Source organism: Mustelus asterias, chromosome 11, assembly GCF_964213995.1.
Source record: "Mustelus asterias chromosome 11, sMusAst1.hap1.1, whole genome shotgun sequence".
NCBI classification, from domain to species: domain Eukaryota; kingdom Metazoa; phylum Chordata; class Chondrichthyes; order Carcharhiniformes; family Triakidae; genus Mustelus; species Mustelus asterias.
Window position 1 is genome coordinate 49,156,242 of NC_135811.1, and position 27,805 is coordinate 49,184,046.

The following is a 27,805-nucleotide window of genomic DNA, read 5'->3' on the forward strand; positions in this document are numbered from 1 at the left end:
ATTGAATAACAGGGAGGTTAGTCTAGGAATTCTGCCAGATGAATGGGCCCCATCCAGCAGAAATACCAGTTCTAACCATCATGTAAAATGCTGCATAAGTTTAAAATATAGCTTTGCATTGCTAAGCGCCAAGGAAGCAGTTTTTATTGAGGAGCATACCTTCCGATAGCTGAACGAACAAATGACAAACTATCATTTAAGATGACAGATTGTAATTCGATTTGAGAATGTTGTCATAATAGATTAACAAGTTAAATATTAAATGAGATCATGTAAAATTAATCGTTGGCTATAACTAAGATAACCAGATGGCATAATTGTCCAAATTTTTGGCAGGAAAGTTGAGATCTGTGGAGGAAAATCGAGGGGCTGTCGGATCACCAGATCTTCATTCCGCCGAAGTTTTGTATTGGTCTAAACTATGTCTTTAGTTCTTTGTATAGTTTGCATGTTTTATAACAAAACTCGTTTTGGAAATAAATTATACTCCACTTCAAATCTGAGTTTCGTTTACCTTTGCCAATATTATTAAACAGAATTACATTTTAGTATTTCAAAAGCAATCCGGTCACCGAATCAGAATTCACCACTACAGTCCTTAATAGGGTGATTTATTATTTAAGTTAGTTGCCTGTCTCAGTATGGTGAGAGAAGCCTCTCCGGTAAATCTGTCAGCTAATCTTAGAATTATCTTTGAACTTGTAATTACAAAACAGAACATTGAAAATCGGAATCAATTTCCCAGGCAAATCAGGGATACATTTGAACATTGTCTTATCCAGCCTGCTGCAGTTCACGGAGAGCACTTTGAAATTCTTCATTGTGACGATCACACTCCAGGGCTCCCTCATAGAATTCAATGGCTTTTGATTTCCTGCCATCGAGTTGGTGAATTAGTCCCAATATACCAAATGCAATGCTGTCTCTTGAATATTCATCCAGTCGATCTTCAGCAATTTGTTCCAATTTGGCACGGCATTCTTCATTCACCTTGCTCGGAACTTTGAGTTTTAAGCATTCCTTGAAATGGTGAATGGCATTAAGCAGGGAATTCTTCCTGTGCAGTTGGTATTTTCCATAGTTCCAGTGTAATAATTGCCTATTCAAACGGTTGCAATCTTCATTTCTCAACAGGTTTTCATAGATTTCATCGACTTTGGAATATTCTTCACATTCTTTATAGATTTCCACCAGATTAAGTATTGCAAAATATAGTGAGGGTTTCTGATCAAACGCTGTTTGAAAATGGTACTTGCACAATTCAATCAATTGCTGTCTTTCTTCACGAGCGTAATATGAGTGGGGTTTTCTCTTCAGTGCAAGCAGCCTATTATTGTAACATAAACCTATCTGTTGGTGAAGGAGTGCAGAATTTGGTTTTAAATTCAGAGCCTTTTTCAATATCTGCAAGGCATAATCGACAGATCCAACTTTTCTTAAAACTTTGGCTGCGTACTGAATTATATATGGATCATCAGGCGAATTCTGTAGCACTTCTTCCACTAATCTGTAAGCGTCATATTTTCGTTTAAGTTCCTGTAACCGAAGAGCCAACGTGACCTTGAGGAAAGAATCATTTGGGCTCAGTGCTAACGCACGGTGTAATTGTTTCACTACTTTGCAGTCTTCAGGAAGAGGTGGATCACCTAAGGTTTCTTTAATTCGAAACATAGCAGTTGCGTGAGCTGTATTCCATTCAATGTTCTCAGCATCTGCGGCCAGTGCCTTCTCAGTACATTTACTTGCCTCTTTGTAATACTTCCAGCCAAATTTCAACAGTGACCAGCCCTTCTCCCCGTACACTTCAGGTATCATTGCTGTATACCGAGAGGCATCAGGGAATTGTTGACAGTTCCTCTCCACTTTGTCGAGGTAGGACTGAGCCTCTTCCAGTTCTCCGACATGATAATAAACCCAGGCTGCGTTTCCATAGGTGACAATGCTCCACTTTTCAATTTCAGATTCATGATTCTTCCTCAGAATCTCTTCCGCTTCCCATAAATTATTGAAAGCTTCCTCATGGTTTCCTCTCACACAGTTCACAAAAGCAAGTGCATTGTAAGGCATGGTTTTGTATTTCACAAGATCAGACTCGATTGTATAATTTAATCGTTCCTGCAAATCATCCCACTCAACATTTTCGACGCGCAGATCCCACGTGAAGTGACATTGTAGCTGAAGTAACTTCACTTTCAGGGAGTCCCTTTCGGCGTCACTGTAAGAAATATGTTTAAATACTAATTATTTTTATTGAAAGAAATCAGTGGTGGGTTAATTATTACACACTCGCAATGCCTCATCTTGTCAGCTTGGATCTTGTGGGGAGCATGAAATGGTTTCAATTGGATTTTGAATTTGAAGCAAGCAAGGAATGGGTTTGGGTTTGCCGGCTCCTATCTGAGTATTGGCTTTGTAACTTTAAATATGGAACCCATGGAGAATCTCAGGAAAGCTGCAGCTCAATAGAAGTGAAATGATAACCAAATGCTGAAACTCATAAATAACAAGAAGATCAGACAGGAAGATTTCGGCTGGACTACAGAACCTTTGCTGTACCGCCATAATGCACTTTAACAGATCAGGATGTTGAATTTGATGATGAGTCATGATCAAACTGAATGGTGGAGAAAGGTCGAAGGGGCAATTGTCCTACTCCTGCGTTTAGTTTCTACGTAACATCATGACACCAAATTGTCCCCCCACACTAGCCAGAATCACAATCAACCTGAAAACAGGCACTAAAGATTCACAGCATGAAGGCTTAAGCAGCACAAAGGCATCTGGGACTCTGAAAATCATAGAATCCGGACAGTGCAGAAGGAGGCCATTCAGCCCATCGAGCCTGCACCGACCACAGCCCCACCCAGTCCCTATTCCCGTGAACCCATGTATTTATCTCAGAATCCCCCGACACGAACGGGCAATTTACCATAACCAATCAATCTAATACTCACATCTTTGAACTGTGGGAGGAAACCCATGCAGGCACAGGGAGAATGTGAAAACTCCGCACAGTCACCCAAGGTCAGAATTGAACCTAGGTCCCTGACATTGTGAGGCAGCAGTGGTAACCATTGTGTCACCGTGTGTGTTATATAGCTGTGGACAGCTGAAGGAAATACATTCGATGAGGCTCCAGCATTTCATGTCTCAAGTGATGACCATTTCTACCTTGTTGGAACCAGAAGACATTCACCTCGTTTAACATCTAATCTGAACAGTTGCACCTCCAACGCCGCTCTCAGTGCTACCCACTACCCACTGGCTCGGAGAAATCAGCATCAACACTGAGTGACACACTAACTGTGTCTGTTATCCCCATATGAAAATCTCTCTTACCCCAGGATGATGAGAACGAAGGGGTTCAACTTCACTTTCACTTCTGATCGACTGCAAAACAGAACTAAGTATGTTCAGCTCTTCGAATATATTTATACAGTCTCACGTTCTGTGGAGAAGTGCAATTTTGCAGGACTGGGACTGCAACTGGAAAGTGAAAGCAACTAATTGCTTATTGTCTGCAGGACATGTGTTAAATGTGCAAATTTGTGTTATCGCCATAAGGAAATATCATCTCTCCACCGGAATTATTTTCTGTTCATGTTGTTTAGAACTTGCTGTGTGTGCTTCCTCTGTTGACATTCTTTCTGCTGCAAAGTAACAGTTGCTGGACTTCATAACAGAACTAATGCTATGGTAATTGATTTGGGGCTTCAATGATAGGTGAACAATTCCCATGAACTGTGCCCCAGATGTATTGACACCAACATGCATTCAGCGCGACTCAGCTGAAAAACAATGGCAGGATTTTCCAGCCGGGCTCGCCTCAAAACCAGAAAATTCCGCTCAAGTTCAACGGACCTTTGTATGGTCTGCTCCTGCCCGCTATGTTCCCGTCACAGACAGGACGGGAAAGATTCCCATCCCCCAAACGCTTTTGTTTCACATACAAAATTGGGCACAAAAAGTATCTAATTCCCAGCACATGGTACCACTCTCCCAAGGATCCCTAGTGGATCATGATTTTCAAGCATCCTTGACAACCATCTCAAAGGTGCACGAGGCTGCTCCATATGATTTTTTGTTGGGGTGGGGGGTGGTGGGGGGGGGGGGGGGTTGGGTGGGGGTGGTTGCTGGCATCTGTTTCGGGATTATTCCCGGAAATTTATCAATCAAAAATAGATCAAGTGTTGGGGCAATGGAAATCAGATCAGTCGAACCCACCTCTCACCATGACTTAGAAAAACTACACAGCAGCCATTGTTATTTAAACATTCAATTTGGCCTTCATTTAATGTTCTACACTCAAGCATATGCCAGATAATTAGATTAATTCTGCTTTGTAATTCAACCTTTTAAATCAGCACCCACAACATCTGAGAGACTGAGACTACAAGAAAAACATTGTTCCCAATGTCTCAATGTCCACTAATTTAATCGTTCCTGCAAATCATCCCACTCAACATTTTCTACGCGCAGATCCCATGTGAAGTGACATTGTAGCTGAAGTCATTTCCCTTTCAGGAATTCCCTGACAGTCTCACTACAAGAAATATGTTTAAATATTAATTTGTTTTATCAAACTTTCAGCAAAAAATAGCACTGGAGAAATTATTACGAACTGGGAAACGTAGAAACTCAGAGAAGCTGATGAGCAGTTCCATAAAACTGACAACTGAAATGGAAAGCAGAAGCTGAAACTCGCAAACAACCAAAAACAACAGACAGGAAATGGCTGATAAAACCTGGGATCATTATGATCAATTTTAACCCCACCAGCCCCATTGCCCTCCACTAGCCGGAACCGCAGCCTCCCTGAATATAAGAAGAAGAGAGCCACAACCAACATCCAGAAGCCACAACCTACCATTACCATGGGATTTGGAACCTGGTTTAGCATCCGACCTGAAAGGAACCCAGTTGAGAAAGGAAGGTTAACACTGAGTGACAACTAACACCTTTACTGTATCTGAAATAAAAACAGAAAGCCCAAGATAAACTCAGCAAGTCTGAGGGTGCGAGACGCTTTAACACCGTATGATTCTTCTTCACTATATTGTTATCATCCTTTACTGCATCTGTTACTTTCATAGTAAAATCTCTCTTACCCCATGATGATCAGTTTGAACAGACTCAGTTGCTTCTTCACTGAAGCTTCCACTGATCAGCTGCAGGAACAGAATGAGCTGCGATGAGCTTTTCAAAGATATCTTTATACCTCCCACGTGTTGGTTCAGTCAGATGATTTCACAGAATTCTACTTGAGATTCCAAACTGAATTCGCAGCTTGCTCATCCACAGAAACTGTGTTAAACCTTATCTCAGAAACATAGAACATAGGAATGGGAGTAGACCATTCGGACCTTGGAGCTTGCTCTGCCATTCACTATGATCACAGCTGAACATCCAACTCACTAACCTGATCCTGTTTTCCCCCCAGATCTTGAGCCCATTTTGACCTAAGGGCGAAATCCATCTCCTTCCAATGTCCCACCAGCGAGAATGGAGAATTTGACGCTCAGCCAAAACTCCATTCACTGCCACGGGACCAGAGAGTCCCAGCCAGCGGCGAGGTCAGAGAATTACGGCCACAATATTTTGGCCTCAACTGCTTTCTGCGCCAGTGAATTCCACAGACCCATCACTCTCTGAGTGAAGAAATTTCTCCTCTTATGAATTCGAAACGATTACTCCTCATCCTTAGACTATAATCTGTGGTTCTGGTCTACTCCACTATCAGGAACACCCTTCTTGCATTTGCTCTCTTTGTCCTGTTAGAATTTGATAGGTTTCTATGAGGTCACCCCAGTTCCTTTGAACTCCACTGAATATAATCCTAATCGACTGAGCAATCGACTCTGGTAGCGATAAAAGGAAGACAGATTATTACTTGAGTGGGTGTGAATTGAGAGAGGTGGATTCTCAACCAGACCTTGGAGTCCTCGTGCACCAGTTGCTGAAAGTTAGCACTCAGATACGCCAGGCAGTAAAGAAGACAAACGGTATGTTGGCCTTCATAGCAAGAGGATTTGACTGTAAGGATATTGATGTTTTGCTGCAATTGTATAGAGCATTGCTGAGGCCACACCCGAGTATTGTGTGCAGTTTTGGTGTCCTTATCTGAGGAAGGCTGTCCTTGCTATAGAGGAAGTACAGCAAAAGTTTACCAGGCTGATTCCTGGGATGGCAGGTCTGTTATATGAGGAAAGACAGTGAGGATTATCTTCACAGGAGTTTAGAAGAGTGAGAGGGGATCTCACAGAAACTTATGAAATTCTAACAGGGTTAGACAAAGTAGATTCAGAAAGAATGTTCCCAATGGTTGGGTTGTCCAGAACTAGGGGTCATAGTTTGAGGATAAGGGGTAAACCTTTTAGAACTGAGGTGAGGAGAAGTTTCTTTATCCAGAGGTGGTGAATGTGTGGAATTCACTATCACAGAATGTAATTGAGAACACGATGTTACCCAATTTCAAGAAAAAATTAGATATAGCTCTCGGAGTGAAAGGAAACAAGGGATATGGGAGGAAGGAGGCATCAGGATATTGAATTTGATGGTCAGCCAAAATCAAGATGAATGGTGGAGCAGGCTCAAAGGGCTGAATGGCCTACTCCAGCTTCTAGTTTCTATGTTTCTATGTAACCTCTCCTCAGTCCTGCCATCCCAGGAATCAGCCTGGTAAACCTTTGCTGCACTCCCTCGATAGCAAGACCATCCTTCCTCAGATAAGGAGACATAAACCGCACACAGTATTCCAGCTGTGGTCTCACCAGGGCCCTGTATAATTACAGCAAGATTTCCCTGCTCCTGTAATCAAATCCTCTCACTACGAAAGCCAACATATTAATTACCATCTTTACTGCCTGCTGCATCTGCAAAATGACACATCTCCCTCCCCTCTGACAGAATTATTTTCTATTTATGTTAGAACTTGCTTTGTGCTCTCTGTTGATGATCACTTCTGCTGCAAAAACAAATGTAACCCCACTATTTATGAAAGGGGGAGAGGGAGAAAATAAGGAATTACAGACCAGTTAGCCTAACATCAGTAGTAGGGGAAATTCTAGTGTCTATTATAAAGGCTGTGATAACAGGACACTTAGAAAATATCAACAGGATTAAACAAAGTCAGCATAGATTTGTGACAGGGAAATTGTGTTTGACAAAACTCTTGGAGATTTTTGAGGATGTAACGAGTAGAATAGATTAGGGACAACCAGTGGATGTGGTGTATTTGGATTTTCAGAAAGTTTTTGATAAATTCCCACCGAAGCAGTTAGTGTGCAAAATTAAAGCACATGGGATTGGCGATAATACATTGGCATGGATTGAGAATTAGTTAGCATACAGAGAGTAAGAATAAATGGTTTTTTTTTTAAGTGACAGCTGGTGATGAGTGTGTGGCACAAGGATCAGTGCTTGGGCCCCAGCTATTCCCAAATATATCAATGATTTAGATCAGAGAGAAATGTAATATTTCCAAGTTTGCCAATGACACAAAACTTGATGGGAATGAGTGGTGCGGAGACTGTTAAGAGGCTTCAAGGTAATTTAGACAATTTGAGTTTGTGGGCAAATGCATGGCAGGTGCAGTATGAAGTGGATAATTGTGAGGTTATCCATCTTGGTCGGAGAAACAGAACAGCAGAATATTATTTAAATGGTGATAGATTGGAAAATATTGATGTACAAAAGGGACCTGAGTATCCTTGGACACCAGGCACTGAAAGTAAACAAAGTTTCAGCAAGCAGTTCAGAAGGCGAATAATATGTTGGCCTTCATTGTAAGAGGATTTGAGTACAGGAGCAAGAATGTATTGCTGCAGCTGTACAGGACATTGGTTATACCACACCTGGAGCATTGTGTGCAGTGTTGGTCTCCTTATCTTAGACAGAGTGCAGCGAATGTTCACCAGACTGATCTCTGGGATGGCAGGATTGTCATATGAAGAGTGATTGGGTCGACTACATCTGTATTCACTGGAGTTAAAGAATGCCACGAGCTCTCGTTGCAACGTATTAAATTCTGACAGAGCTGGGCAGACTGGATGCAGGGATAATGTTTTCTCTGGCGGGGTGTTTCTGCAACAAGTGAACACAGCCTCAGGAATGGGGTGGGCCATTTAGGACTGAGAGGATGAGAAACCTCTTCACTCAGAGTTTGGTGAACTTGTGGAATTCGCTGTCACAGACAGCAGTGGAGGCCAAGTCACTGAATATATTTAAGAATAAAACAGATGGAATTCTAGACCTTAAAGGCACTAAGGGATATGAGGTGAGTGTATGAGGATGACATTGAGATATAGAAACGGCCATGATCATATTGAATGGTTGAGCAGTTTGAAGGGCTCAATAACTTACTTTTGCTCCAATTTTCTATGTTTCTATCTGATGGGGTTCCACCTGCACTTGAACAGAACTGGGATCAATGTCCTGGTGGGGAGGCTAACAGGTGCTGTAGGGGAGGGTCTAACTTGGCAGTGGGTTGGGTCCTGGGGATAGTTACAGAGAGGAGGACAAAGGTGTGTTTAAAATAGGAGGGACAAACAATGACAGAGCAAAGAATAGTGGGAGCCGGAGTTAGATGGAGGTTAAATGTGAAGCTGATTATCATGGTGTTAGACGACATGTGCGGGTGTTCCAGCCGCACTCACCCCAAAGCTGGAAAATCCCGCCCGAGGGCAATGGACCTTTGCATGGTCCATGTCCCGCCCACTCTGATTTCCGTGGTGTGCGGGATTGGAAAATTCCACCCCATGTGTGTTCATGTGAGGATTATTACTGAAAACGATGATGAGTTACAGGCAGAAGTTGTCACAGGGGACTGTGATAGAATGGCTATAATGGAGACCTGGCTTAAACATGCATACTAAACTTTCCTGGGTGCAATTGATTCAGGAGGGATAAAGGAAGGTTAAAAATTGGGATCGGGGTGGGAATGCCAATATTGATCTCGGATTCCATTACAGTTCCAGAGAGTGATGAAAACCTAAAGGATTAAAAATTATTTGGTTGGAAAAAGAGCTGTTACATGGCTTGTGTTTACTCTAAACCCCAAATTGTGGGAGGGAGACAGAGGAGCAAATCTGTAAGAAATATTGAGAAAGAAATTGCCTGAGCAACAGTTACATTCACTGCAATCATCCTTATTTATGTCTGTATCACACATGCCTCGAGGCACAGTTCATTTATTCCGATGGAAACACAAGAGTTATGGAGGCAAAAACTAAGGTACAGCATATTGCAAAGGCCAGTGGCAGGCTGGAAGATTGGGAAACTTTCAAATATAAACAAAGGGATACAAAAAAAGGGATGAATGGATTTTTTTCTGCATGGCAAGAAGTAACTCGTGGGGTGCCACGGAGTTCGGTCCTCGGGCTCCAGCTATTTACAATCTATATTAATGACTTGGATACAGGGATAGAAGGCTCTCTAACCAAATTTGCAGATGACACAAAAATAGGCAGGACAGGAAGTTGCAATAAGGAAATAAGAATCTTACAAATGGATATGGATAAGTTAGGAGAGTGGACCAAAATGTGCCAGATGGAGTTTAATGTGGATAAGTATGAGGTCATGCATTTTGGTCGGAAAAATGGGAAGGTGACTTATTATGTAAATGGAGAGTGACTTTGGGGTGCTCCAGTGCAGAGGGATCTGGGTGTCCTCATTCATGAGTCACAGAAAACTAGCATGCAGGTACAGCAGATAATAAAGAAAGCGAATGGAATGATGGCATTCATAGCTAAAGGAATAGAATATAAAGGTAAGGAAGTATTGTTGCAACTATATAAGGCATTGGTGAGGCCGCAGCTGGAATATTGCGCACAGATTTGGTCCCCTTATTCAAAAAAGGATGTAATGGCATTGGAGGCAGTTCAGAGGAGGTTCACTAGATCGCAGAGATGAGAGGTATGAAGAGAGATTGAACAGTTTAGGCCAAGACTCTCTGGAATTTAGAAGTATGAGGGGAGGTCAAATTGAGGTATACAAGGTGATAAAAGGTCTGGATAAAGTAGACGTGGAGTGGATGTTTGTGCTGGTGGGGCATTGGAGGACAAGAGGTCGTAGACTTAGGATAAGGAGTTGCAAATTTAAAACAGAGTTGAGGAGAAAATACTTCTCCCAAAGGGTTGTGAATATATGGAATTGCTGGGACAGTGAGTACATTTAAGGAGGAGTTGGACAGATTTTTAAGTGGTATTGGTTGTAGGGTTATGGGGAGAAGGCAGGAAAATGGGGATGAAGAGCATATCAGCCATGATCGAATGGCGGAGCAGACTCAATGGGCCAAATGGCCTAATTCTGCTCCTATATCTAATGAACTTTTGAACTTATGAAGCTGCTGCAGATGTGCTGATTTTCCACCTTTGATGATTTTAGGTGGAATGCATCATTTTCCATTACTTTAGCACTCGCGAGATGGTCAGTGGAAATGTTGAATCTGGAATGGTTTTGAGAGCTTCCTCAGTGACAACATTCTCCATTACATCGAGTTGTGATAGTGCTTCAATCACTGTTCCAACTGCTGGTTCGATCCAGTGATGATCATTCTTGTCTTTATCTTCAAGGAATCTGATTTGGTTGTAGCTCGGTCTGTTGCTCTCTTACTTCCTTCATAGACTCCTCCAACATCGCTGGATTCAGCAACAGATTGTTCACTGCTGCAGAGTTTCAACCTGTATTGTTTGGTGCAGTGATGTGCATTCTGCTGAGGCTTGTTTCCAGACACTCTGAGAACATCTAGATTTTATTTGCTGAGGACTTGTAAATCACGAGGGTTTCTTCATCATTGTGCTGTCATATACCTTTAAGGGTTCAGAGCCTGACATCACTGGAAGAGTAAGTTTGTCAAGTGATCCAGTTTTAGTTTTCCTTTGGCCTTTGGACAGAGCACACACGCACAACTCTGCTGGTGGTGTCTTCAAGCTTTCTACCTGGATACATCTGTTCTCCTCTACATAGTCTGAATAAAGGAACCCGCAACATGTTTACCCTTATGAGTGATTGGTGCCTTTATATCATTGTAAATACTCAACATTTTGCATAGCCATCAGCTAACAGTCTGACAGCCAAATTCAGTGCAGGCACAACATGTTGAGTAGCCTTAGATCATGCTACATAGCCTGAGACATCCCTCGACATTTTGGTCAGACAGCTATGAAGTCGCTTTGACAGAGAGTGTGGAAATCTCAGTCTCGTCATTGAACAGGGAGGCTTTGAAGGCACAGTGCAGAGATAGTGCTTAAGCAGAGGGTTGGAGAAGCAGAGAGATCCCTCATGGTGAGCTGGTCAGTTCTGTGAGAGGGACAGTGTGTCAAACCCCACTAGCACAGGGTTAGCTCGATCAGGAAAGGTGAGTGACGCGGGTGTGGCATTGATCGTAAGTGACTAGGGGAGAGTCAAACAAGAAGGAACAAAAAAGAACCATCATAAAGATCAGGCCTGGGAATGTTGCTGTTATAATCGATAGAGCTTCAGTAAAGTGTGCGATAGCAGCTACAGCCACATTCATCCCAGGTGCTATAAGGAAAGAGGGGGTCAAAGAATATTATCAAAATGTGTCCAAATTCCCCAGTTTAAATTGGGATGCAGCTGACCTGTTCTCCCAATTCAAAATGTTTAAACAGCATACAGGTTTCTTCATTCCAGAGTGTCTGACCCAGACAAGCACGCCATAAAAATTCATCTCGTCATTGGGACTGGATGTCAATATAGGCAGAACACATCAGGATTGAAATCAAAAGAGCGACAGGATTATCGAATGGACCACATTGGAAGACCAGTTCAGAAACAGGTTAAACGTTCATATTCATTGATTAGTGTTCACTTCATTTCAACACAATACGCCAAGCAAAGCTGCCACCCACACTCAAAATGTTATTTTCAGTTTATTGGTGTGCCTACTGGTCACTGTGAGCAATGAGAGAAACTTCCAGATATTGTTAACATTACAAGATCTTGGTATATCAGCAAATTACCTTCAGAGACTCAAGATCCATCTGTTCCATTAACCTACGTAATGATAACTCAACATTAAATAGCACGAAACATTGAAAATAGTTATACTTCTTCAGAAGCTTGGAAATTATATCAGAAAGGAAAGGGGGATGCTGCGAAATGCCTTAAAGGGACAGCAGCATGGCATCACGAGAAAGAAAATATGTTGTCGATCCAATCTTTTTTTCACATTTGCCTTTTCTCTTTGTAAGTAAAATGTAACCAGTTGTGGTGCAGACAATTGAATGGAGATCACCAAGTGGCAAAACACGTAGCACAGAGGACACCAGGCTGAAGGGAGAAGAATTCTGACTGAAGATAGCATTGCTGGGACTAATATTGGGCATTTTAAAAATAACTGAGCAGGAACAGGCGCACAGACTTGCCAGGATATCCCATTGAGGGAATGACCCAGACTAATTTCTCGCAAACAATCTTCTACAACAATTCTCAGAGACAATGGCTTCACTGGATGTGTTTAAATGGCTTTCTTCATGCCTTATCAAGGTGCAGAGCTGGTTTTCACCTGGAAACCCCCCATGCCGAGAGCAACAAATGACCACAGGTGCTCTTGTGTGGCCATGGTGGGATTGGTAAGACACTGGAACCCAACCAAATGATCCAATTTGAGATATAACCTTATATGTCAAGGGGTCTATGTAGAAAGTGTTAATAAAGTCACAGTGCACAAGGACATTGATGTTGCAGCAAGGAAAGTGTGACTTGGTCAGTGGAAGTTTCTTTTTAGCGGACTGACCACACAGGAATGAATTCCTGCAACTGGGTCTTACTCGGCAGCTGCTGTTGGAAGTATTTACCATTGCCTCATGGGTTAATAAAGGGATTCCACATAAAGTGAAAATTGGATCCAAAGTTGTTTCACAACATTGACACTCAGTACAGGGTGTGGACATTACAGGGAGTGAGAGACCCTGGCTGCGATTCTCCCATTGCAACCCACAACGTTTCTGTTGGGTCGCGGTGGGAGAGGCGCATCTCCAGCCTTGAACAGGAATTTGCGCCTGTGCTGGGAGCGCACGCGCATCTCCCAGAGCCGGCGAACAGTCGCAAGCCAGACCCCGCTGAAAACCGGCGGGGAGACAGGAAAGTCATTTAAATCTTTTTAAAATATGTTTTAAATATGTATATTAGTTAATTATCAGGACCTTTCAGGTTCCAATTAAATCTCCCACCCCGCCAGGAGTACTTCATTTTGTCGGGGTTGAGACTAGCTCCCCATGTTCGGGGAACTAGTGGGAGACCCTGCCGGAATAAAGGGCGGCAATCGGGGCCCCGCAGGGTGTTGGGTGGCGGGGGAGTGCTCCATGGGCATGGGCACCCTTGTAGTGCCAGCCTGTGCCCCCTGGCGCTGCCCAAAGGCAAAGTGCGCATGCCTAGGGGGCACCTTGGCACTGCCGACTGGGCTTTGGGCAGTGCCAAGGGGGCGGGGCCTATTGTGGGTGGGGCCCAAGGGCGATCGGTGGAGATGGGGGAGTCCCGCTGCGACTCTGCAGACAGATTGGTCTGGGCTGGAGGGAGGGCAGAGATTCGGGCGAGTTGGGGGGCGGTGGGCCAACAAGGGGGGAGGCCTGCCTCTGTGGGGGTCTGACCCTGGGGGGTGGTCAGCTGGGGGTGAGGGAGGTGGGGGGATTGCCACTGCTGGGAGATGGGGCCTGGACATCGTGACGCTCAGGGCTGGCCCAGGAATTGCTGTGGGGGCAGCGATTGGGCTATGGAGGGGGGGGGGGGAGCTAGGAGGGGCAGCACTGCGGGGGTCCCGGGCTGGCCAGCGATCGAGCTGGCCAGTAAATGGGGATACTGACAGATCGGGACCACTGCGCCTCAGCAGATTTCCAGAACTGTCAAACTCCAGCGCGAATAGGCCCCGCCATCCCCCCCCCCCCCCCTGAGTTTTGAATGGTATTCACAACTGGGACCTCTTCAGTGCGCAGAGTGCGGAGATTCAGGTGAGAAGCCGAACTGACAGAACAGTCAGGATTTAGAACGGTTCTCCCACCAATTCAGCACTTTTGGGAGAATTGCGGCCCCTGTTGCTGAGTCTCACTGATTTCTGGGACAATGAGCCCAAAAGGTGAAGAAATGACAAAATGAACTTTGGATGGGTTTGTCATGAACTGTATGGCAGGGAGATTGCCTCAAAAACAGAGATGGGCACAGATTATCCTGGAGGGAGATGAACCAGTGACAGGGCTGTACAATGGAGACAGGCGTCCCCTTTTTGGCCAGCTTTGGGAACAGCAGTATGACTGATGGCATTTCAGTGGCAGGGTAGGAGATATGAGGCTGAGGCAGTAAAACACAGGCAGGAGCTTGAGGAAGAGAGATAAGAAGCTCAGTGATAGTGAAGCGGTTATGCAAGGGTTAATGAAACAGGGGAGTGGAGATTTCATTTACAGGCAGAGAGTTCCACTGAAGTCCAGCAAATTAACTCCACGTCGTACAAACAGCCAAGGTATTCAACTGCAATACCTTGAAAGTAGACCCCCTCACTGGGGAGAAGGACTCCCCAACCTGTTCCAGATAAAGTCCATCTGAGAACCAATCTGCCAGAAATTCAACCAGAGTCAGTCTAACAGAGTGCTGAGAATGTCTCACTTTACAAAACCCTCCATCAATGTGAAAGCTCCAGCTGCATCTGAGAAACTACACTCCTCACACACAAGAAACTGTGCTAATCACACACTGTCACAGTATCTTACCTTCATCTCTATTCAATCTGTGTGTGGAGAGAGTTTGTGTGAAACGAGGGAGTGGACACTAAATTCAGGGGAAATGTGTGACAATTCATCATCTTCTTTAATCTTAAATGCACAAAAAAATCGCTGTTAATATTATTAAATGTGGAGACTCACTGAGGACGAGAGAGCCCTCACCTCTGACATTCAAACACACTGACCAGAGGCAGGAAAGGAAAACACACAAACTCGGGGCGGGATTTTCCGTCCCTGCTCGCTCCACAGCCGGAAAATCCTGCCAGAAGTCAACGGAACTTTGCATGGTCCGTGTCCCGCCTCCGACGATTCCTTTGTTGGGGGGGGGGGGGGGGGGACACAAGAAAATTCCACCCATGCATGTCTGTAACACGATGAATGATTCATAGAGATTGTTAGTGGGTGAGTGATGTGATGCACTGGGCAGTGTGTGAGTCGAGTGGTTCAGTTGCTGGGATGTGGCATTTGGAAGATTCATTATCTGAATTTTGCTTCTTGTATCATTGAACCTTAGGCAGCATAATATCCAGGTACTCGGGGTTAGATTCCTGGCATTGACTCCCAGTGTGATCTGGCCCCATCTCCTGTGGAGAGTTTCTCTGGAGAGCCTCCAATAGATAGATCACATCTCGACTCCTCTCCACCCACTCCACTGAGGCCTCCAGTGCAGTGCCAGGGAACATGAGCAATGATCGTGCCTTTCCGGCCATTCTCTCTTTTTCCTGCTCAGAATCTCTTCCACAAACAATTCCAGGACGTGCTCCTGACACAATAAGTCAGTCTTGCTGGATAGCTCCAAGCGATACTCTGCTATCACAGAATGTGCCCCCTGCTGGAGTGAGCAGCAACACAACAGTGTAATTAACATTGGATTCTGACACCAGTCAGACAAATTCAAGCAGCACAAATTTGTCTACATTCGAAGGAACGGGTACAGATTAATCAGATATCATTCTCCCCGTCCCCATTGTTGTGGACTAACTATAAGTGAACCCCTGTAATCTTTTTGTTAATCCAGAGGACGTGACTGAGTTACTCAATGCATACTTTGCATCTGTCCTTCCAAAGGAAGTGGGTGAATTGAATGTACCTGTGGAGAAATAGTTATGCTGCAGGGCAGCATTGTGGCACAGTGGTTAGCACTGCTGCCTCACAGCGCCAGGGACCCGGCTTCGATTCCTGTCTTGGGTCACTGTCTGTGTGGAGTCTGTGTGTTTTCCCTGTGGCTGTGTGGATTTCCTCCAGGTGCTCTGTTTCCCGATCACAGTCCGAAAAACATGCTGATTCGATGCATCGGCCATGTTAAATTGTCAGTGTGCCGGAACAGGTGTCAGAATGTGTTGACTGGGGGATTTTCAAAGTAACCTCATTACAGTATTAATGTAAGCCTACTTGTGACACTAATAAATAACAATGTTGAATAAGATCATGCAAGATCAAGGAAGGATGGCAGATGCATCAGGACACACGCCACTTGCTAATTCACTCCAAGTCGCACAGCATCTGCACTTGGAACTATAACACTGTTGCTTCACTGTGGCTGGGTCAGACCCTGGAACTCGCTTCCTAACAGCACTGTTGGTCCATCAACACCATATTGGCAGCAATATTTCCAGAAGACAGATCACCATCATCTTCTGAAGGGCAACTTTGGATGCAACCGATCCAGAATAGGTGATTTCAGACAAACAGAAATCTTTAAATTGCCTCTTTTATTTAACTGTTTCGATCGGAGTTAATTTCTCTGCTGTCGCTTTCTTTATGTGTGGCTCCTGTCGTCACCGGAGTAACTGTTGTCATGTGATCATCCTGAAGCAGCAGTTTCGGTTAAAGGCTCTTGCACAGGGGTGCTTTTCATTTGCACACTTTGGAAACTGTCTGCTTTTGTGGCGACTCTGTTAAGTTTTTGCAACAACTATATTAGTGTGTATTGTAACATGACACCATTTTGTCACAAGATGGCACTGTTTATCATGATCAAGATGACGAGGTTATAGGTCATTTAATCAATGCTAAACAAAGTCAGGAACAACTTGTTGGAATGTGTGTAATTCGCACACTTTGGAAATTGTCTGCTTTTGTGGCGATTCTGTTAAGTTTTTGCAACAGCTATGTTAGTGTGTATTGATGAATGAACACCGCTCGACAATCACCAGGCAAGACTGTTCTCTTCCTGTTGGGGAGCACTTCAACGGTCACGGGCATTCGGCCTCTGATATTCGGGTAAGCGTTCTCCAAGGCGGCCTTCGCGACACACGACAGCGCAGAGTCACTGAGCAGAAACTGATAGCCAAGTTCCGCACACACGAGGACGGCCTCAACTGGGATATTGGGTTCATGTCACACTATTTGTAACTCCCATAGTTGCGTGGACCTGCAGAGTTTCACTGGCTGTCTTGTCTGGAGACAATACACATCTTTTTAGCCTGTCTTGATGCTCTCTCCATTCACATTGTTTTGTTTCTTAAAGACTTGATTTGTTGTAAGTATTCGCATTCCAACCATTATTCATGTAAATTGAGTCTGTGTCTTTATAAGCTCTGTTTGTGAACAGAATTCCCACTCACCTGAAGAAGGGGCTTAGAGCTCCGAAAGCTTGTGTGGCTTTTGCTACCAAATAAACCTGTTGGACTTTAACCTGGTGTTGTTAAACTTCTTACAGTGTGTATTGTAACATGGCACCATTTTGTCACAAGATGGCACTGTTTATCATGATCAAGATGACGAGGTTATAGGTCATTTAATCAATGCTAAACAAAGTCAGGAACAACTTGTTGGAATGTGTGTAATTCAATAGGTTTCCCAAAGAGGTTCTGAGTCTTACATGCTTGAACAGTAAGTTTTTATATTTTTTATATACTTTTCCAATTCAATCAAATCAAGTCCAATTCAGAGTCTCAACAAGTTGAGACATTTCCGATCCAGGCTGGCAAGACAGGGCAAGCGACCATTTACCCTGTCCTGGGCCTGATCTACATGAGCCAAGCTGATTGGAGGAGGGAAAGCAATTCCTCCTCCAAGACTTGAGCTCATTTGCATCTTAGCCAAAAGGCCGAGATGCCGCTTTAAAAAATTGCTTCATATGAAACATATGAAGCTTCAATGTAACCCAATGACCTCAACCAAGTGCAGCATCCGCTTAACTACTCAGCCTTTTGGCTAAGATCAAGTGTAGTATGGTCAGCAGCCCATGGTCAGCCACACTTGGTTGAGGTCATTAGGTTACACTGAAGCTTCATATGTAGCAATTTTTTTTATCCCTTCTTGGCCTTTTGGCTAAGATCAAGTGTAGTGTAGGCACCCCATTGTTGGCTGCTCTTGGTTGAGGTCATTGGGTTACGCTGAGGCTTCATATGAAGCAATTTTTAAAAGTGGCATCTCGGCCTTTTGGCTAAGATGCAAATGAGCTCAAGCCTTGGAGGAGGAACCTCCCCCTTCTCCAATCAGTTTGGCTCATGTAGATCAGGCCCAGGACAGGGTGGTTTGGTCGCTCGCCCTGTCTTGTCAGCCTGGATCTGAAATGTCTCAACTTGTTGAGACTCTGAATCGGATTTGATTTGATAGAATTGGAAAAGTATTTTTTTTTTTAAAAAATTTTTTATCGCTTCTCGGCCTTTTGGCTAAGATCAAGTGTACGGTCGGCGCCTGCCGCCTCAGGGAACAAGAAACCCACCGCAAAAGAAGCTGGCGCGGAGAAAGCTTCTGAAGCAAAGGTGGACCCCCCAGTGCAGCAGGATGACGACACATCCACACCACCACCAGCAGAGGGCGCAGAGGACATGGCGCAGGAGAACGGAGATCCCGAGGGCCCCTGGCAGGTGGTAAAGAAAAAGAAAAGCACCCTGAAAAGGAAATCCTGCGCAGCTAGAGTCTCCAGGGGCGACGTCTCCTCAGACGAGGAAAACAAAGCGGGCAGCCGACGAAGCATCAAACGGCGCATTAGAAAAGCGGCACGGGAACCACAACGGACTCGGACCAACGACCACAAAGCAGCCGGGGACCATCCAGCCGACGGATGCAGCAGTGCGGCCGAGGCCCCCGAAACCCCGGACAACAGGAACGAGGACACCGACAATGCCCAAGGCGGAGATCGGCCCGCAAGCCCAGCACCAACCGAGGGCTACACGACACCGACCATGTCACCCAGTCGTGGTCGGGGACCTGAGGCAGGGTCGGACTGCTACCTCAACCCTGCAGCCCTGCAGAATTTCGTCAGCACCACAGGAATGCAGCACCTGGAGGAGGCTGACTGAAGGACACGTAAGAACTGACAAACCTTTTAAACATTAAAATGTCTTTAAAGTTTGCATCTTTAAATGTTCGCAGTGTTAAAGATAGTCTGAGATGTGCGGCCAGCTTGTCCTACCTGGCCAAGGTCAAGGCCGACCTGCTGTTCCTGCAGGAGTGTGGAATACCACACCTCAGCAACTACAGGCGCTGGTCGAGTGTGTGGTCCCACGGACCGTCCATCTGGTCAGGTGGGAACGACTGCCGTTCATCCGGCCTAGGCATTCTGCTGCGAGGAGGCAACTTCACCGTCTCCGAAGTTAAGGAGGTGGTGGAAGGACGCCTCCTCGTAGCAGACGTCACGTACAAAAACTGCCCTCTCAAGCTGATTAATGTGTATGCCCCGGCCGTCAAGACCGAGCGGCTGGCACTTTTTGAACAGCTGCCACTGCTACTCACCACCTCCAGGCCAATCATACTGGGTGGGGATTTTAACTGTATCATTGACAAGGCCGGCCGATCCAACAGGGCCGAAAGTAAACTGGACGCTACGTCCAGAGCCCTGCTGGAAACAGTCAAAGATGCCAAGCTGCTCGACGTCTTCAGCGATCTAGCAGACGGAGGGCAGCGTAGATACACGTGGTCGCGGCCAGACGGGTCCGTCAGCTCCAGGATCGACTTCATGTTTGCATCCCGCGCGCTCACGGTCAGGTCCACCGACGTCAAGCCGGTGTTCTTCTCTGACCACTGCCTCCTGCTGGCAGACTGTCAGCTGGAGGAAAACCAGAAAGTGGGCAGGGGATCCTGGAAGCTTAACGTAGAACTGTTGACCCCAGAGAACCTCGAGGAACTCAAGAGGGTTTACCACGGTTGGAGAACCGTGAAACCCTTCTTTGAGTCTCCATCGCTCTGGTGGGAAACCATCAAGGGCAACATCAAGAGGTTCTTTATCCGAAAAGGGGTCCAGGAGGCCAGGGAGAGACGGGGGGAAATGTCCCGACTCCAGAAAAGCATGCAGGAGCTACTCCAACTGCAGTCGATGGGGGTTGATGTCAAGGAGGACCTCCGGGAGGTGAAGAGCCAGCAAGCCTCGCTCTTTGCCTCGGAGGCCTCCAAGGTTATCTTCCGGTCCAGGGTCCGCTCCGTGGAGCAGGACGAAACGTGCTCGCGCTTCTTCTTCCAGAAGGTGCACAGAGAAAACTCTGTGATCACAAGCCTGAAGGAAGAAGATGGCTCTGTAAGGTCATCGCAGTCTGACATTCTGAGGATTTGCAAATCCTTCTATGCCGGACTGTATGACCTGAAGCCAACAGACAGCACGGCCTCCCAGTCTTTCCTGTCGTCTATCACGCAAGTCTTGGACGACGGCGAGCGGGAGAGCCTGGACAGACCGGTAGCTCTGGATGAGCTGACAAAGGCAGTCGAGTCCCTTCAGAAGGGTAAAATTCCCGGTAGCGACGGCTTACCGGCTGAGCTTTACTCGGCGTTGTGGGACTTGACGGGCCCGGACCTCCTGGAAGTATACGAGAGCATGCTTCTGGAAGGCAGCATGTCAGAATCCATGAGGAAAGGCATCATTACCCTCATCTACAAGCAGAAGGGGGAAAGGGAAGAAATTAGAAATTGGAGACCTATTTCACTATTGAATGTGGATTCCAAGATTCTGGCCAAGGTCATCGCCAACCGGGTCAAGTCTGCTCTGGGGTCAGTAATCCATCCTGATCAAACCTGTGCTGTACCCGGCAGGAAGATCTCTGATAGCCTCGCGCTACTCAGGGATACGATCGCCGACGTGCAGGACAGGCAGGTGGACACCTGTCTCATCAGTCTAGACCAGGAGAAGGCGTTTGACAGAATATCGCACACCTACATGATGGATGTGCTGTCCAAAATGGTGTTTGGGGAGGAAATCTGCAATTGGATCCAACTGCTCTACACAGACATCAGTAGCGCAGTTTCAATCAATGGGTGGGAATCAGATATGTTTCAAATCGGGTCTGGAGTCAGGCAGGGCTGCCCTCTCTCCTCCGTACTCTTTGTGTGTTGCATTGAACCCTTTGCCGAGGCCCTCAGAAGCGACCCAGGCATCAAAGGGGTTACAATCCCAGGCAGCGGAGGGACGCAAGTCAAAGCCTCCCTCTACATGGAAGACGTGGCTGTTTTCTGCTCGGACCCCTCGTCTGTTCGCAGGCTTCTTCGAGTCTGTGAGCAGTTTGAGCTGGCCTCGGGGGCCAAAGTCAACCAGGGTAAGAGTGAGGCCATGTTCTTTGGGAACTGGCCTGACACATCCTTTGTCCCCTTCACCATTAGGGTAGACTACCTCAAGGTGCTGGGGATATGGTTCGGAGTGGCAGGGGCATGCGCCAAAAACTGGGAGGAGCGCATCGCCAAAGCCAGACAAAAATTGGGATTGTGGGAGCAACGCTCCCTCTCCATCACTGGGAAGAACCTTGTGATCCGATGCGAGGTTCTGTCCGTGTTGTTGTACGTGGCGCAGGTGTGGCCTCTCCCCAAGTCCTGCGCAGCAGCAGTGACCCGGGCCATCTTCAAGTTCATCTGGAGATCAAAGATGGATCGTGTCCGGAGGGAGGCGATGCACAAATCTCCAGAGAACGGAGGGAAAAACGTTCCCAACGCCGCCCTCATCCTGATGGCCACCTTTGTGTGCGGCTGCATCAAGCTGTGTGTAGATCCTCGGTACAGTAACAGCAAGTGCCACTATCTTTTGAGGTTCTACCTGTCCCAAGTGTTGCGGAGGATGGGTCTGGCCACATTGCCGCGGAACGCTCCAAGTAGTTGGACCGTACCGCAGCACCTGTCCTTCGTGGAGAAATTCTTCCGGAAACACACCCTTGATCACATGGCTATCAAGCAGTGGTCAGCACGTAATGTCCTTGAGGCCCTGAGAGAAAAGGAGACGGCAGATCCTGTCGGATGGTTCCCTGAGCGGACTGTCAATGTCATTTGGCAGAATGCCTCATCACCAGAACTCACAAACAAGCACCAAGACCTGGCTTGGCTGGTGGTGAGAAGGGCACTCCCCGTCAGATCCTTTATGCACGCCCGAGGGCTCAACCTCACCGCACGCTGCCCTCGAAGCGGCTGCGGGGCTGATGAGACGGTCGCACACCTCCTTGTGGAATGTGCCTTTGCAAAGAAGGTCTGGAGTGAGAGGCAGTGGTATTTGTCGCGGTTCGTCCCGAGCAGCTCGGTGACGCAGGACTCTGTGCTCTACGGGTTGTTTCCGGGGACGCACACCGAGACAAATATCAACTGCTGCTGGAGGGTCATCAACGCGGTGAAGGACGTGCTTTGGTCCGCCCGAAACTTGCTGATCTTCCAGCTGAAAGAATTGTCCTCGACCGAGTGTTGCAGACTGGCACATTCCAAGGTCCAGGACTACGTGCTCAGGGACGCGCTCATGCTTGGGGCAGCCGCCGCCAATGCACAATAGGGAAAGGCCACCGTGTAAAGCATCTCAACCGAGGCAGACCGAGGGCCGGGTAACTGCAGAATACCCTCGGCCTGCGTAACTGTGTGCCAACCTGAAAAATAACGGCACACAGTAAACTCTGACACATGTATACAGTTTTAAGAAATGAAATGTAATGAAATGTAATGTTTTTGTAAATAAGCACTGTATTGTACTGTAAAAATGATTCTTTTTTGCACTGTTTATGACTTTTGGATCTGTCATTTTGCAATGTTTTATTGGAGAGTTTTTTTTTGTGAATAAAGTATATTTTTGAAAAAGGAAGTGTACGGTCGGCACCCCATTGTTGGCCGCTCTTGGTCGAGGTCATTAGGTTACGCTGAGGCTTCATATGTTTCATATGAAGCAATTTTTAAAAGCGGCATCTCGGCCTTTTGGCTAAGATGCAAATGAGCTCAAGTCTTGGAGGAGGATCCTCCCCCTTCTCCAATCAGTTTGACTCATGTAGATCAGACCCAGGACAGGGTGGTTTTGGTCTCCCGTCCTGTCTTGTCAGCCTGGATCTGAAATGTCTCAACTTGTTGAGACTCTGAATTGGATTTGATTTGATTGAATTGGAAAAGTATTTTTAAAAATCCGCATAACTACACTTGATCTTAGCCAAAAGGCCGAGAAGCGAGAAACAGTAAGTTTTTATTACCTACTCATATCTACATGCATATCTATAAGCTGTTTCCATGCTTACCTCTACACACGTCTCTGTCTAGTGCAAGACTGCCCTCTAGACTCGTCATGCTTTTGTTACGGGCAGAATCTTACCAAAAATGGCAAAGTGTCAGGGTCTGGATGAAAATCGGAATGTTTCTCTCCAGAAGAGAGAAAGTTTGTCAATAAGAACAGGGGGAGGTGTGTCTCACGCTGATATTTTGAGGGGCAGGGCATGAAATGTCTAAAACCGGCTGCACTGAGATCGGGGCGCCATTTTTAACAGCCGTGCAATCAGGCCAAGAAATTACCCCCACCCCACCACGGAGATCTGAGAGACATTCTCCCCCTCCCGCCTCCCTGATCAACACCGGGCATCTCTCCCCCATCTCCACCCCACAATATAAAGTTTATTTATTAGTCACATGTAAGGCTTACATTAACACTGCAAAGAAGTTACTGTGAAATTCCCCTAGTCGTCACACTCCTGCGCCTGTTCGGGTCAATGTACCCAACCAATATAGATCATTATAGATTCCCAGCTACAACAGTCTGTCTTCGTGCACCACTAGGTGTGAGAAGAGAATTGGAATTTCATGACCACAGGATGTGACAAAGTGTTTTCCAGCCAATGAAGTACTTTCTGAAGTGTTGTAATGTTGGAAACCGAGCAGCCAATTTGCACATGGAACATTCCCACAAACAGCAATGTAATCATGAGCAGATAAATTGATTTTGTGACACTGATTGAGCGATAAATATGAGGGTAAGTATCACACGCAATGCAGCGTTCATGAAGGTGCTTCATCACAACCTTCTCAGTTAGCAATGAGCAATAAATAGTGACCATGCAGGAGATATTCACATTCCATGAATGAAAATTAAAGGAGAAATAGATGAACCACAGTGAACCAGGTAAACCTGAAGATAAAGTGATAGATCTCCATGGACCACAAAGTGAAATGCATGAGAGCAAGACAACAGCTTGATGCAGTGTGGAGGATATGATTTGATTTGGTTTATTATTGTCATATGTATTGGAATACAGTGAAAAGTATTGTTTTTTCCACCCTATACAGCCAAAGCATGCATTTCATAGAGTACACAGGAGAAAAGGAAAGGAGTGGGTGCAGAATATAGTGTTACAGTCACACATAGGGTGTGAAGCAAGTTCAGCTTACTATATGGTAGGTCCATTCAAAAGTCAGATGACAGCAGGGAAGAAGCTGTTCTTGAGCAGGTTGGTTTGTGATCTCAAACTTTTGTATCTTTCTCCCGATTGAAGAAGTTGGAAGAAAGTCTGTCCGGGTTGCGTGTCACCCTTCATTATGCTGGCTGCTTTTCCGAGGCAGTGGGAAGTGTAGACAGAATCAGTGGATGGGAGGCTGGTTTGCGTGATGGTCTGGGCTTTGTTCACGACACTTTGTAGTTTCTTGCGGTCTTTGTCAGAGCAGGAGCCATACCAAGCTGTGATACATCTGGAAAGGATGCTTTCTAGTTTTTTAGTTTTAGTTTAGTTTATGTATTAGTGTCGCAAGTAGGCTTAAATTAACACTGCAATGAAGTTACGGTGGAAATCCCTATGGTGCATCTGTAAAAATTGGTGAGAGTCATAGCGGATATTCCCAATTCCTGAGCCTTCTGAGGAGGTAGAGGCGTCGGTGAGCTTTCTTAACGAGTGCGCCGGATATATAGCGAAGAAGAGAAGGTGGCATACAGGATGACAGACAGATGAAATTACATCGTGAGGCCTCAGATCCAGCTGTCATTATCCTCCTGTGTGGAAACACAGGTGGATGTTTATCTGGACAGACTTGTCTGCAGATCTCAGTGTGTGAAGACTTTGCTTCTCCAAGCGTCAGAATTGTGCTACATGCTGCATCTGCCCTTTAGGCAGAATGAAAGTCAGGAAGGTTGCTCGCTGCGAATGCCACTTTGGAAAATATCCCCCAGGCCTGATGGGGAGGGGATGGGGAAAGGACACAATTGATAAAAAGATAGAGAGATGGGAGAAAGGCTGCACTGGGGAGAAGGGAGAAATGATGCAAGGGGAGGAGGGATATGACGAGGAGATCGAGAGGGGGTGATGTGAAAGACAGTCTGCAGTCGGAGTGGTGGGTGTGAAGGGTGGGCTTCATAAAGAAATCTGTGGCATGGAAGGAGATCATTTCTGCCTCGTGAGATCATTCCTGTTCTTCCTGCCCCACAAGAAGTCCTGAGAAAGACACTAAGGTTCTGGCACCCACAGCTCCATTCTGCCCTTCACTGTTAGATTGCCCATCCCCAGGGAAATTCACACATCAACCCCGAGTGTTAAACCAGGCTCCCAATTACACTGTGGAAACCTGATGTCAATATGAGGTGTTCCACCACCACTGCAGCTCACGCAGGTACCCCAAGATCCACCATTATATATGATGGTGAGCCTATGAACCGTACGTTGAGTTTGTCGTCCCTGTATTTAAATAGTTAACATTCCCTGATACTCACTGCACATTAACTTGGTCAATAATTATCTCCTGCAGGCCCTCAATTGAGGTGGGAATGGATGGGCCACCCTCAGCTTTGACCATCACCTGTAAAATCGGGGTGGGACGGGGGCAGACAGGTGGATAGCAGGAGAATCATCTGCAGAATGTTAGGGCCCACCCACCTGCTACCCCATCCACAGGAGTCTATAAAATTCTGCCCCAAATCTATCAAATATGTCAGGGTTCTGCTATCTTTATCCCCCTCCATAACCCCCCTCCCCCGGCAATTCATTTAATCAAATGTACTGTCAGTTTAAATTCTCAACTAAAATACATTTTAAATCATCATAAGAGCTTAAGTAAACCATGCTATCTATAAAATATCCTCCACCTTACAATATTTCGATTAAAGGAAGATATCTTAAAATGATATATACTTCACAGGTATGTTATAGCAAACAATTAACTCACTGAAGAGTCTCCCTCTCTTACAGAGCTCATAATTCACCATTAGAGAATTGTAGAAGAGTTAGGGTCCACAGTGAGAGTACACCCTCTCATAATGTTTACCTCATAATACTTTCTTATAATTTTAAATCTCAGATTGCATATTCAAAGTGTTTCAATATTACAGAGTGTAAATTCTAGTTCAACTAATTCACCTAAATTCAAATGCAAAGAACAAATGAAGTCAATTAGTAAGTTCAAATTTCAAATCCACGATGAGATCGATGCAGGATATGACAAACTACTTTCATCTCACAATCAAATTCACAAAGCTGTCTTGTCTCAGTTATGACAAACTTATTAAAGGTCTGGACTCATTGATGACTGTGTCAATCTAACAGGTTTGTTTACCCAAGTCTCTAATTTAAAGAAAATCGGTTGCCTTTAGAATAACCTGATCATTGTTTGTCTTACTATTAATCTTCTTTGTTTGAGTTTTTCTTCTAGATCAAATCATCTCTTTGTCTGAAATGCAGCTATAGTGTGAAATGCAGTGAATGCAGCCCGTTTCCCGGTCCGCAAAAGACTTTTCTCAAAGTCTTTCATCTGCATGTGTATGTGTGAATGGAATAATCTCCACTTGGCTAAGATCAAGTGTAGTATGGTCGGCAGCCCATGGTCGGCCGCACTTGTTCGAGGTCATTAGGTTACGCTGAGGCTTCATATGTTTCCCCCTTCCCCAATCAGCTTGGCTCATGTAGATCAGGCCCAGGACAGGGTGGTTTGGTCGCTCGCCCTGTCTTGTCAGCCTGGATCTGAAATGTCTCAACTTGTTGAGACTCTGAATTGGATTTGATTTGATTGAATTGGAAAAGTATTTTTTTAAAAATCTCCACTTGCTTCTCGGCCTTTTGGCTAAGATCAAGTGTAGTATGGTCGGCAGCCCATGGTCGGCCGCACTTGGTCGAGGTCATTAGGTTACACTGAAGCTTCATATGTTTCATATGAAGCAATTTTTAAAAGCGGCATCTCGGCCTTTTGGCTAAGATGCAAATGAGCTCAAGTCTTGGAGGAGGAACCTCCCCCTTCTCCAATCAGCTTGGCTCATGTAGATCAGGCCCAGGACAGGGTGGTTTGGTCGCTCGCCCTGTCTTGTCAGCCTGGATCTGAAATGTCTCAACTTGTTGAGACTCTGAATTGGATTTGATTTGATTGAATTGGAAAAGAATAAAAAAAAAATCTCCACTTGCCTGGATGGGTGCAGCTCCAACAATACCCAAGAAGATTAAAACCATTGGAGACAAAGTAGCCCATCGGATGGAAACCCCATCCACCATCTTTGGCAGCACCTTACAAGCACATGATCTCTATCAGCTCCAAAAGAAACAAGGGCGGAAGATGCATCGGAGCAGCACCACCTGCAAGTTCTGCTGTAATTCATGCACCAAAAGGGATTCTCTTTCAATTAATTAAATGGTTCCTCATTTTTAAGGTTCGAGTGTCCGCTCCAAATGCAAATTCACGACTCAAGCACAAGAATGCTGTGATTATTACAGTGACACATACACCAGGTCTCCTGCATTGCCAAGGTGATCATGTTTGTCTTCTGTGGATGTTTATTCCTCCAATTGCCCGTGATCTCTACCTCAAAAGGTCCCACACTGAAATTCAACATATCAAATTCTATGATGTCCTGAACCTAGAGGACATCCAGACCCAGAATCCTCAGGTACAGGACATGTTAAAGGTCAAGTTGGATGTTCAGGTGGACGCTGATGCGGAAGCAGGCA

The 27,805-nt window shown here is 45.6% G+C and overlaps 2 protein-coding genes and 1 pseudogene across 3 annotated transcripts in view; all 3 read right to left on the reverse strand.

Annotated features, from left to right (window-relative positions):
- The window catches only part of lipf (lipase, gastric), a 911,257-nt gene that overhangs the window by 212,846 nt on the left and 670,606 nt on the right, over nucleotides 1–27,805 (reverse strand). The window lies entirely within an intron of this gene.
- On the reverse strand, nucleotides 775–5,113 carry LOC144500247 (interferon-induced protein with tetratricopeptide repeats 5-like). Its single transcript, XM_078222922.1, has 3 exons — nucleotides 5,109–5,113; nucleotides 3,340–3,390; nucleotides 775–2,215 (listed from the first exon to the last, which is right to left on the reverse strand). The coding sequence occupies exons 1-3, from the start codon at nucleotides 5,111–5,113 to the stop codon at nucleotides 775–777; spliced, it is 1,497 nt and encodes a 498-aa protein (XP_078079048.1).
- On the reverse strand, nucleotides 22,997–23,072 carry LOC144501041 (U2 spliceosomal RNA; annotated as a pseudogene).

Bases quoted from the DNA above. Each gene is read 5' to 3' on its own strand.
- LOC144500247 (XM_078222922.1), bottom strand. The intron at 2,216-3,339 runs GTAAGAGAGATT...TATTTCTTACAG, and splicing joins TTCGTTCTCATCATCCTGGG to TGACGCCGAAAGGGACTCCC.